Source organism: Moschus berezovskii, chromosome 19, assembly GCF_049115385.1.
Source record: "Moschus berezovskii isolate FMDL1 chromosome 19, NW_MosBer_1.0, whole genome shotgun sequence".
Classification (NCBI taxonomy): domain Eukaryota; kingdom Metazoa; phylum Chordata; class Mammalia; order Artiodactyla; family Moschidae; genus Moschus; species Moschus berezovskii.
Genome location: NC_142478.1, coordinates 74,688,974 through 74,701,646, shown reverse-complemented (window position 1 = coordinate 74,701,646; position 12,673 = coordinate 74,688,974). Strand labels below are relative to the sequence as shown.

The following is a 12,673-nucleotide window of genomic DNA, read 5'->3' as shown; positions in this document are numbered from 1 at the left end:
GTCGGGACTCCCAGAAGCTCCCCCATACCCTGCATGGCGGCTGTTAGGGTGACCACACCCCATTACTGTTCAGGGCCTGGCCCACCTCCCCAAGAACTGTGAGGTCTCATGATTCACTATCAGGCCCTTGCAGACGCCCGGTCAGTGTGTGTGGAACATGGGGATCCAAGCAAAGTCACGTGGTCCGAGTCTGACCTCACCTTCATGAACTCCCGGTCACCTGGGGAGGTCAGTCCACCTGCCACGGCACCCCCCGATTGCACTGGGCAGGTGCCGACGGGACGTCTGGGGCAGCCTGACCACAAGGGCACACGGCTTTCATGAAATTCACTCTGGGGGCCCCTGGGGAGAGCATCAGGGTGATAGACAAACCATCGGGACCTGAAGCAGAGAGTAGTTTCAGACACGAACTTGATGTGCAAGCATGGATGGGACAGTGAGCTTCATCTCCGAACACTGGATCAGAACCACATTCTTCAAAGGTTCTCCTATCAAAACCTCCTGTAAGAAATCCATTTCCCGTCACCATCCAGAGTGTATTGGTGTATTAGGGTGACCGGGGCAGGACCCCACGACCCCGCTGCCCTCCCCGAGCGTGGACAGCCTCTGGCCCCCGTCTGCCCTGCACAACCTTGCTGCTGCAGGGTGCTGGCTGCTCCCGACTGCACTGGTTCCACCAGCTCCGTGAGTTGCAGTGCAAACTTTGAAAAGCGGCAGTTGATGGCATCAGGGATTCATTCCTCTCTTGGTGGTCGATGGTTTTCCCGAGGCACACCGGACGGGCCCGCTGCCGGGACGATGATAACACGTGTGATAACAGCAGTCAGCTGTGTGTGTTGTGGGTGGAGCACTTAGCAGTTTAAAAGCGCTTTGAAAGGGTGGATTCCATCTGATTCCACTTACACGAGGTCCCTGTGTGTGTGTGTGTCTGTGAGACCCATGGGTGTGTGTGTATATTTGTGTCTGTGTGTTTCCATGTGTGTGTGTGACCCATGGGGGAGGGGGGTGTCACCCAGGAGGTGCTGAACACGGCGCCTTGTGCCCAGTTTTATGATGAAACCATGGTTCCCCGCCCTGCAGCCGGCCTGTAACCTGGGCCATCTCCCCACCGCCACCCCAACCCCTAGCCTTGCCGCCTTCCCGACTTCCCACCAGGAGACGCCCAGGGCACCCTTGGGAACAAAGGCGGGTGCAGGTGCGTCCCCCCAGGTCCCTGGGGAGGGGCTGGCAGAGACTGTGGCGTGAGGCGGTTGGGCCCTGGATCCCGACCAAGCAGGGCAGCTGGCAGAGGCCCCCCGGGAGAGGACCCCCCTGGGGTTCTGGCCCTGGGCCCTGGGGGAGGGGGCGGTGCTGGGGGCAGGGACAGAAGGCCCAGGCAGAGGACGGGCCCTGTGGGACGGGGCGCACCGAGACAGCTCCTGCCAGCAAGGGAAAGTGGGGGTGCTTTCGACGCCCTCCAAGGAGGAGCCCACACCAGCACGTCTGCCCAAGGTGCCCTTGGCCCTGGGGGCACATGATGTCCATGCCAGGCCAGGGGGCCCATGAGGCCCTCAGGGGTCAGCACGGTGTCCCCAGGCAGCCCTGGCCTCTCATCCTGCTGGGCCTGGTGGTGGGCGCCCATGGCCTGGTGCCCCCGACGGTGGAGCCTCGGAGCACGGCCCCCCGCACGGAAGCCCCACCAGGAAAGAGCCTGTGGAGCCTGTGGGACAGGTAAGGGCTGGGGGAGTCGTGGGGGTGCACGGGGGTCCCTGTCCCCAATAGTGGGGGTGAGGACAGAGCCGCTGTGAGGGCAGACGGCACAGGGGGGAGACTCGGCCGGAGGGTGGGGCCTAGCAGATGGAGGCTTCGTCTGCAGCGTGGGCATTCTGTCTGGCGTGGACCTGTTTGCGTTCATTGTTTTTACTGTATTGAAACACCCTTGTTCTGGATTGCTGATTTGCTCGGCCTCGCTCAACTCTTGCTCCCAGCACTAGTGTCTCCCCAGCCTGGTGCCGGTCCTCCGAGTGGAATAGCACGGGGAGGTGGGGGCAGGAGGTCTCGGGGGTGACTGCCCTCATCCTGGGGTCCCCGGGGCGCCCCTAGGCTGGTGAACCACCTTCTTGCCCTTCCCCTCTCCGGGCAGGTGCTGGTCCCTGGAGCACCAGGGCACAGGCTCTGCTGGGTGATGGGGCGACTTTCCCCAGTGCCCCTGGGGCCCCCAGCCCAGGGCCACCTCCTGCAACTGGCCCCCAGGAGCCCGAGCCCACTAGGGTGCAAGCGCCTCCATGGGAAAGGCCCAGGCAAGGGCCCAGGGGTTAACAGTCTGCCTCCCTGGCCGTGTGACTCCAGTCCCCTCCTCTCTGCGTGTGGTGGGGGGTCCCTGGACAGAGTACTGACCACCAGGGACGGTCTGGGACCATCAGTGACACCGCAGCACGATCGTCGTGGGCACTGATCGTTTAGGGGCCCAACCTCCCTCTCAGCAGCCCCCCAAGGCAGGTCCCACCGTCATCCCCAGTCTACAGACGAGGACGGGGGCCCAGCGAGGTGAAGCGGTGGCCCGAGGGCACGTGCTGTGCTGACTCCCTGCGCCAGAGCCTCCTGCTGCCCCAGTGTGCACCCCTCTCCCCGACGCTGGCTGGGCTGACAAGTCCACTCCCCTGGGCCTCAGCTTCCCCCTGCAAAGTAAGGGGTATGAGCCGGACAGGAGCCTGGCAGCCTGACGCCTGCCCCGGAGAGGCGGGGGTGGCCGCGGCGAGAGGCTGGGGACAGGCTGGGGTCTTGCAGCACCAGCAGTGCAGCCACGGGGCAGGGTCAGCATCTGAGAGGGTCAGGTGGGGGCCGGCATTGCGGTGTCCGGCGGGGACGGCAGAGCGAGGGCAGGATCCAGGCAACAGGAGGAGGGCAGGAGGAGGGACAGACCTCCGTCACGCCAGGCCTCGTGGTGGGGCCGGCAGCCCAGGGCATGGGCTGGGCCGGGCAACAGCTGTCACACAGTGTGATGCCCGCAGGACCCAGGGGCCCACAGGGGGTGGAGTTCATGGGGGTGGCCCACAGGCACAGAGCCCTCAGGGAGCTCCTGGGGGTCTGCAGGGCTGGAGCTGGTGGTTCTGAGAAGAGGCTGGAGGGGCGGCCAGGCCCAGACCTGAGGACCCGTCATCTTTGGAGGACAGACTTCATCTAGGGCGTCCTGGGGGCCATTCGCCAGGAAACGGGACCAGAGTGGGGTGGTGGGAGGGGGCGGGAAATCAGAGCTGGGGAGACCTTAGGGAGGAGGGCAGGGCAGACAGAGTGCTGGAGAGAGGCAGGAGTCGGGGAGGAACAGGTGGAGGAGCCGGGACGCCCCCTTGGCTTTTTGCTGGACAGTGAAGAGAACGCTGGGTCCTGCATTCTAAGCGATCGGTCCAAGAGAAGCAGCGGTCTGAGAAGGGGTGGCCTGCAGGCGGCTGGTCTCCCCCGAGCGTGTCCGTTCAGCTGTTGGACCACTCAGGGTCACCAAGAGGAAAGGTCTGAACCGAAGGGTCACGTCCAGGCCTGGGGCAGCCCCGTGGCCGGTTTAGGGGCAGCAGGTGGGAGGGCCGCTGCCTGAGCTGGTCTCATGGGTCCAGGGCATGGACCTGGGATGGGGGTGCTCCAGGCAAAGGAAGCGGGGGCCCCGAGGCAGACAGCGAGGGGCACAGGCCTGCAGGGAGCTTCCAGAGCCGGGCGGAGCGGGCTGCAGACCATGGGGGTCTTGTCCACCCCGTCCGTCACCCTGGGGCCCAGGGGGAGGGGCTGAGGGATTCAAGGGTGGGGCTCTCAGGGTCAGGTGGGCGTTTTGGGAAAACAGTTCCTGATCAAAAGCCCTTTGTGAGGCCAGATTAGAGGCTGGAGAAGAGGCAGTGGAAAGGCAACCGGGAGGAGGGGCTGGTCCCTGGGGACCTATGAACCGGCAGGTGGATTTGCAGTGACATCGTCGGAGGGCTGAGGTGGGGAACAGACACTGTCAGGGGCTGTCAGTGGGAGACTGACTTTCCGGGACAAATACCGCCGCGTGCCGAGGGTCACAGAAACAGGCACTCTGCGTAACCCAGCAAGTCCGCCTCTGGACATGCATCTTGGGGCTTCCCAGGGTGGCTCAGGGGCGAAGACTCCGAACTGCCACTGCAGGGGGCCCGGGTGCCACCCCTGGTCGGGGAACTAAGATCCCACGTGCCACGTGCTACCGCCAAAAAATAAAAATGAACTTAAAAAATGAAAGAAATTTATCTTGATATATCAGAACTTTGGCTAAATACTGTATGTTCTTGGGGAAGAAGCAGAGACAACCGAGCTGTCCAGTGAGGAGGGAAGGTGAGAAGTGAAAGTGAACGTCGCTCGGTCGTGTCTGACTCTGCGACCCCATGAACCGCAGCACGCCAGGCCTCCCTGTTCATCACCAACTCCCGGAGTTTACCCAGACCCATGTCCATCGAGTCAGTGAGGCCATCCAGCCATCTCATCCTCTGTCGGCCCCGTCTCCTCCCGCCCCCAATCCCTCCCAGCTTCAGAGTCTTTTGAGATGAGTCAGCTCTTCACATCAGGTGGCCACAGTATTGGAGTTTCAGCTTCAGCATCAGTCCTTCCAATGAACACGTGCTAATAAAACCACAGAGTTGTGTAACCCCACCCCAGTCGCGATACAGAACATTTCTACCACCCTCCCCAAATTTCTCTGGGCTCTTGTGTAGTCAAGTCCTCTTTCTATTCCAACCATGACAAACCGCTGATTTCTTTCTTTGATTTGCCACGTGGAGCGGCATGTGGTATCTTTAGCTCCCCCACCAGGGACTGAACCTGTGGCCCCTGCAGTGGAAGCTTGGAGTCTTTGCCACTGGCTAGCCAGGGAAGCCCGGTGTCTTTCTGACCCTATAGTTTGCCTCTCCCAGACATCAGTGTCATCACACTGTATATAATCTCTTTTTCAATCAGACATTTTATTTGGGGGGTATTCATAGATTCACGCGTGGGCATAAGACATAATACAGGGGGTCCCATGTACCCTTCACCTAGTTTCCCGCAATGGTGATGTCTTGTAAAATAAAAAATTACAGCCAGGGTGCGACGAGGATGCAGTCAATTACAGAATGTTCCCAGAGCCCTTCCTGGCCATGCCCACTTCCTTCCCTGCCGGGACAGACGAGCTGGCAACCACTAACTTGGTCTTCTTTTCTAATTTTGTCCCCTCACGATAGTTCTGTCAATGGAATTGTACCGTTTGTAGCCTTTTGGGGACCAATTTTTGCTTGAAAAATTTTTTATTTGAATGTAGTCGAGTTGCTCGTTTCTGCTGAACAGCATGGAGAAGGCAATGGCACCCCACTCCAGTGCTCTTGCCTGGAGAATCCCAGGGATGGGGGAGCCTGGTGGGCTGCCATCTATGGGGTCACACAGAGTCGGACATGACTGAAGCGCCTGAACAGCAGCAGCAGCAGCTGCACAGCAAAGTGAATCAGTTATATGCAGACATATATCTACAGTATTTTAGATTCTTTTCCCACATAAGCCATTCCGTGCCGTGTTCAGTCACGTCCGACTCTTTGCGACCCCATGGACTGTAGCCTTCCAGGCTCCTCTGTTTGTGGGATTCTGCAGGCAAGAATGCTGGAGTGGGTTGCCATTTCCTTCTCCAGGGCATCTTCCCGACCCAGGGATCGAGCCTGTGTTTTGTAAGCCATTACAGAGCATTGACTAGGGCTCCCTGTGCTTTACAGTGGGTCCTTACTAGTTGTCTGTTTTATATATTGTAGTGTGCATATGCCAGTCCCAATTTTCCAGTTGATCTTTCCCCTCTCCCAACTTTGGTAACCATAACCATAGGAGGAGGTGGTGGCAGAGGGTGAGATGGTTAGACAGCATCACCCAGGAGGGGTACCCTGGCTGCTGGAGGGCTGGCTACCCACACCCACAGGATACAGCCTGGTGTCCATCACGCCCAACAGGTTCCCGCTCCGGCCTGGCCCCCGGGGGACAGGCCCCAGGTGCTGGCCTGGTGTTTGGTCTGAGGCCCCCTCACTGTGGTATGTCTTTGGCAGCGGGACTGAGGTCACTGTCCCAGGTAAGTGGCTCTCACTCCTTCCCCAGCCTGTCCCACCCTCTGCTCTCTCAGGAAAATCACTTTTCTCTGTCTCCTGAGGTCAGGGACTCCACCAGGGGTGCTGCTGCGATGACCTTCCGTCTCTCTACCACCCACAGGTCGGCCCAAGTCCCCACCCTCCATCACCCTGTTCCCGCCCTCCACGGAGGAGCTCGGCGCCAACACGGCCACCCTGGTGTGTCTCATCAACGACTTCTACCCGGGTAGCGTGACCGTGGCCTGGAAGGCAGATGGCAGCACCGTCACCCGGGGTGTGGTGACCAGCCAGGCCTCCAAACAGAGCAACAGCAAGTACGCGGCCAGCAGCTACCTGAGCCTGACGAGCACCGAATGGAAATCCAAAGGCAGTTACAGCTGCGAGGTCACGCACGAGGGGAAAACCGTGAAGAAGACAGTGACGCCCTCAGAGTGCTCTTAGGGCCCTGGGCCCCCGCCCTCCTGGAGCCCCGGGACCCCGGGAGGCTCTCCCCGCCCACCCTGGTCCCCCTAGCCCTTCCTCCCACACCCGACCTGCTCGCAATAAAATGTCCTCATCGTCGTTCAGAAACCCTGCTGGCTGCTCGTTTTCCCTTGTCTCACGTTTAGTCGGCAGCCTCTCCAGGACTGTGGAGATTCAGGAATCCCGGCAGCAAGGAGAGAACACCCCAAGGGGAGAGGCTCACAGTGTCGGGGGGGGGGGGCAGGCGCCGCCCAGAGACTGGTTGGGACCCACCCCCCAGCCACCTCTCCTCCTCCAGCACAGGGCCGCGCCCAGCCCTGCCGCCTGGCCGGACACAGCTGCCCATGGCTGGTGCCGTCCAGAGGAGCGCTCTGTCCCTGCCTGTTGGGGACCCAGCTGCCTGCCCCTGGCTTGTCCTTTCTCTGCGGTACAGTGGCTGTCACCATAACTGACCCGGGACTATGGCCTGCATCTCTCTCTCTCCGTGTCCTGCCAGGTCTCCGGGCTGGGGGTCTCCCAGCCCCGGCTCCCACTGCTTTCTCCCTGGTCTCCTGGGCTCATGGGGAGCGGGCTCGGATGTTAGCTTCTGCTCGGGAGCACAGCCTCCCTCTACCCTGAGCGCTGAGCCCGCCTGGACCCAGGTCCCCGGCCCCCAGGACCCACGGCCTCAGGGACAGAGTGGTGGGGCCTCAGGTTGGAGGGACAGGCTTCCTCACTCCCCGGCCCCTCCTCTGGGTCAGGAATCAGGGTCCGGGCATTCGGGGATGGGCCGGGAGAGGCGGCCTCTTCCTGGAGACTCTGCCCCAGTCCCAGTTCCAGGCGGGGGCTGGGGCGTGGGGGGTGTTCCCTGCGTCCTGCCACTGGAAGGGCCAACCTGGCCCAGGGCCTGCCTGGCCCAGTGGCAGCATCCTGAGGATAGAGTTCAAAGGCCAAGCCCCCAGGATGGGTCCCTGTCCCTTCCCCAGACCCACTTTCTGCTGCCTCTGGCCCCCCAACGCCAGCTCCCCCCAGCCCAGCATCTTCATCCCCTGAGGCCCCGGCTTCAAGCTCCCCGCACTCTGATCCTTCTGGACCCTCTGCTGGGCTGACCGACCTGGTCCCCAGCCGCCCAACGGACCTGCCGCTTCCCAGTGCCCCGAGGTCCACTCTCCCGCTGTGAGCCTCCCAGGGGCCCTGAACCCTGGCGATCTGGGCTGACTGAGCGCTTGGGGGCTGAGAGGAGCTGCTCCCCAGCACACTCCCCACTCTTGACCCTGGTTCCCTGGGGCCGTTGGAGGTGGGTTCTCACACCTCCGGTCAGGATCGTGGACGAGGCCCGCGCCCCACCAGCTGCCAGCCACTGACCTGCTCAGCGCAGTTGGGAACATGTCCTTGGCAACAGGGAGTCCAGGGGAGCTGGCTGCACCCCCTCCATGTCCCAGGGGCCCCTCTGGGTGCTGGGTGGGCGTCACGGAGCCCCTCGATGACGGCGGCCAGCTTAGAGCAGCACTGCCCCCTGCTCCGCCCGGCTGGGGGCTGACAGTCCCGGGCTCAGCCGCAGGCGTCATTGCCGGCCGGGGGTCCTGTTCTCCCTCCTGGGTCCCCAGGCCACCCCGGGAGGAGGGTGCTCCCCTCATGGGTGAGGACACTGAGGTCCCGAGAGCCGAGGCAGCCTCCTGGGGCCCACTCGGGACCACACACCTGCGGTGGGCACCCAGGGCCTCTGTTCCCAGGAGCCAGAAGCTGAGTCCACCACCCCGCAGCCCCTGGACGTCAGCGGCCCCCCGAGGCTCCATGGGGTGGGAGTCCCAGGTTCCTCAATCTATGCTGGCTTGGTGCAGGGTAGGGGGCAGGTTGGAGGGGGTCATGGACCCTCTGAGTCCATATAGCAAAGCAGGGCGGGTTCTGTGGGCCCACTTCACAGAGGAGAGAACTGAGGTTCAGACAGCAGGAGGGGGTTGGGACCTGCCCCGGGACACGGGGAGCTGCTGGCCGACTGGCCGCAGCCCCTCACCTCACCCCGCCCCCCGGTCTTTCCACGTCCCCTCAGCTGTGACGAGGCATTCACCTACTCACTCACTCACTCAGCAAAGCCTCAGTGAGCACCGCTGTGGGCCGGTGCTGGGGGCAAGGAGTCAGGACCACCTGTCCTGGACCCGCCCGTGAGCTGGGGGGATGGCCAAGGAGCCCACCGCTGACGCCACCGTGTCCCCCAGCCCCTAGGTCAGCTCCCTTCCCGCCCGGGAAGAATCGCCCCACACGTTTGGGGCCTCGAGGTGGCCAGGGGCTGGGATAGTCCTGGTTCAGGGTCCCCTCCCTGCAGCTGGGGTTGGGGACAATGTAACCTCACTCCCTGGAGGGCTGGGAGGGCTGGTCAGGTGGAAAATGAACGTTTGTGGCCTCTGGGGTTGACAGTTGCTGCTGCCATTGGCGACCAGCTGCTCGGGGCCCAGTGGCCTCAGGCCAGCACCCCTGGGCTCCCCATGGGCCCTGCACCCGCACCCCCACACAGCTGGCTATCCCTGGGAAACTCCAGGCTAAAGCTAAGTCTAACTTTGCCCTAAACAGAACTCCGGGTGACAGCAGGGAGCCGCAAGGGGAAGAGAAACCGAGCTCGTGGTCGGTGGGGTGTAGGACGGGTGACAGATGGCCAGGTGTGGCCCGCACGGCGGGACAGGCCAGGTTCAGGGCTGACATCGGATGTTTGTCCAGCTCGCAGGTGGGGGGGGGGCGCAGACCCTGGCCTCCACCCAGCCCCCGCCCAGCCCTGGTCTGGGCCTGGCCCACCCCACCATGTCCTCCCCATCCTGGGTCCTGAGATCCTGGAAGGCCCGACCACAGGGATTCTCACCTCCTGCTTCAAGGACCCTCACTGACGAAGGAAACGCTGCTGCTCCTGTAAAGGAGACCCAGCGACATACGAGAAGATGCTCAAGCCAGTGTTCTTGTTCAGCCGCTCAGTCGTGTCTGACTCTCCGCGACCCCGTGAATCGCAGCACGCCAGGCCTCCCTGTCCATCACCGACTCCCGGAGCTCACCCAAACTCACGTCCAATGAGTCAGTGATGCCATCCAGCCGTCTCATGCTCTGTCGTCCCCTTCTCCTCCTGCCTTCAGTCTCTCCAGCATCAGGGTCTTTTCTGACGAGTCTGCTCATTGCATCAGGTGGCAAAGTATTGGAGCTTCAGCTTCAGCATCAGTCCTTACAATGAATATTCAGGGTTGATGTCCTTTAGGATAGACTGGTTTGATCTCCTTGCTGTCCAAGGTGCTCTCAACATCATTAGCAATTATTGAAAATAACGATTACCACCACAATGAGATGCCATGTCACACACCCAATAGGATGACTATAATGTTTAAAAAATGTAAAATCACCAGAGTCTTCAAGGATGTGAAGAAATCAGAACTTTTGTACATTGAGGGTGGGAATATGAAACGGTGCAACTGCTGTGGAAACCAGCTTGACAGTTTCTCCAAAGGTTACACATAGAGTCACCATATAGTCCAGGAATTCTACGGCTAGGCAGGTACCCCAAAGAACTGAAAACAGGTATTCAAATAAAAACTTACTCATCCATGCTCACAGTAGCACTATTCACAGTTGCCAAAAGGTGAAAAGAACTCAAAAGTCCACCCACTGATGAATGGACAGACAAATGTTGCTATACACGAAGTGGAATTTCATTTGCCCATGAAAAGGAATGGAGGGCTGATTCAGTGCTGATGAGCCTCAAAAACACACTGCGTGCACGACGCCAGACACAAAAGTCGCCTCTTGCATGATTCCATTTACATGAAATAGCCAGAATTTAGCGAAATCCAGAGAGACAGACAGCAGTGTTAGCGGTCGCCAGGGTCTGGAGCGAGCGGGGGTGGGGAGCTAACATGTAATGTGTTCGGGGTCTCCCTTCGGGGCGACGGCAGTCCTTTGGAACTAGATGCAGACAGTGGTTGCAACAGCATGATCATGTACCAAATCCAGTGAATCCACTTCAAAATGGATAATTTCACGTGATGCTAGTTTTACCTCAATTAAAAAAAAACGAAAGTCTCTACTGACTCTCTCCCCCAGGGGATCTCCAGTTCGCTGGTTCATGAACTTGTGCTGACAGAACCCACACAAAACAGATGGAAACAGACAGTTGTCAGGCGGGTGTGACCTGGTTCAGCCAAAGGACCTGCAGGAAGGAAGCATCCGGGCCCCGGGGCGGAGTCTGTGTCTCCTGTCTGGGCTGTCCTGTCCTGGCAGAGGTTTGGGTGGCGCTGGGGCCCCAACTCCACTTCCCTTCCTTTTATTGAGCGCAGGGGCCAGTGATGCTGTGATGGCCCCGGGTCCGCTCAGCAGCAGCGCTGACCGACGGTCTCGTGCACGTGTGGCCCCGATCTCAGCACCGATGCCCCCACCTTTGGTAGGGTAGGTGGGGGTGAGGGCGGCCCCCGAGATGGTGAAACTGCGGGTCGGGATGAGTCGGACCCATTCCGCCTGCCCGCACTAATCAAGGGTGTTCTAAGACTTGAACGTCCTCCGGTCACGAAGCCAGAGCCGTAAAATACCCGCCCGGGGTGTTGTCTAGAAAGCCGGACTCCGCGGCGTGCGGTTGGAGCCGAGCGGTGAGGCCCGCAGGGCCCGCTGACCCTCCCACCGGGCGTGTCCCCGCCTGGAAGCTCCGCCCCAGCCCGCGCTGCGCAGAGGCCGAGCTCGGGTCCCCCGCGCACTGCGGTCCCCGCACCCGGCCCGGCGCTTTCCCCGGCTCCCCGCGCCCGCACCGCCTGCTGCTCGGTCTCCATCCGTGAGCGCCCAGCCCCGCGCCCGCAGGGAGGCAGATTCGAGTACTCGCTGGTCTCCTTGCCTGCTTGCCTTGCGGGTGAACCCGCTCCTTGCTGCCAACCTCAGCATTTTGGTGTTTGGGTCTGCTTCTTGAAGGGGAAACACATCAAAACTGGTTCAGTAGCAACAGTAAAACCATTACATGTAGCACTCACTCCTCCATCCCACACAGATTACTGACAACCTAAGTTTTTCTTTGAATCCCTTCAATAAAGAATCTCGGAGGAAACTTCCGTCTAGCCCAGGCCTTCTTTTCCCAGATCCTTGGAGGGGCAGTTGGGGGAAAGATAATAATTCAAACAGAAGTCCCAGGTCCAGGTAGAACCCAATCACCATTCACTATGGGGAGAAATCCATGCCTCCACTACAGATCGGGCTGATTGTCTGGGGTGGCCTCTATTGAAGGTTTCATGAGGAAAGTGCCTTCCGAGGACACAGCCCAGTATTTTACCTCTGGCCCCTCGAGACTCTGGGGCTCACCTCCCCTCTCCACTTCCGTCCTCTGGGCTCTGATGGGCTTCTTCGGGCCAGGGCCCTGCACCTGGAGACAGCCAGCGGCCCAGGGAACAGCAGGAGACAGGTGGGGACCCCAGGCCGGCCCACCCACATGGGGTTAGACCAGAGGGGACGGACCAGTTGTGAGGACACAGGCAGCTGCTCTGGGATGGCCTTGGTGGGGCGGGGGCACAGAAGGAGGCTGAGGTTCTTCCCTCCAGCCAGCAGGGCGGGGTCTCCAGGATTAGTGAGCTTCACCCCCAGGACAGTGCGGTTGGAGGGGCCCATCCAGGGGTGTGTAAGGGAATCGTGTGTTTCTCAGGGACCCAGAAGATGGGATGGGTTGGGACCACATGCACACTCCCCTGAAAACCCCGCAGGCACGTCAGCAAGCGGGGAGACCAGCTTTCCTTCCCCCTCACCTCTCCCAGAGGCCACATCTGTGACAGGGAGGCTGGACACTCAGCTCTATGTCCCCTGAACATTTCCTGCTTCCGAGTGTCAGGAGGGGAGGAGACATGGTCCTCTTCCCACACCTCTCACCACTGCTTAGAGGGCAGACATGCTGGCTTCAGGAGTGGCCCCAATGTCACGATTTTAAAAATGACCATCCTTCAGTTTAGGGCTTTTCATAGAAGAAACCTCACGGGAGGTGAGATGACAGTGGAGGTGAGGCCTGCTGTGGTCAAGTCCAACCTTCCAGGACAAACTGCCCCCAAGGAGGTCGCGTTTGGCTTTCTCTAGATCCTTCATGTGTAAGACAAGGACGGTGGCCACAGAGCAGATGATTAAGCTCAATATGGCAGTGGTCCCCGCCCAGGAGGGCGGGTCATAGC

General features: G+C 60.7%; 1 gene segment (V, D, J or C); it reads left to right on the top strand.

Annotated features, from left to right (window-relative positions):
• The first annotated feature begins 1,513 nt into the window (after window positions 1-1,513).
• Window positions 1,514-6,641, top strand: LOC129542498 (immunoglobulin lambda constant 1-like). The segment is given in 3 exon segments: window positions 1,514-1,710; window positions 5,940-6,055; window positions 6,193-6,641. Coding segments are annotated over 3 exon segments (633 nt in total).
• Window positions 6,642-12,673: the final 6,032 nt, after the last annotated feature.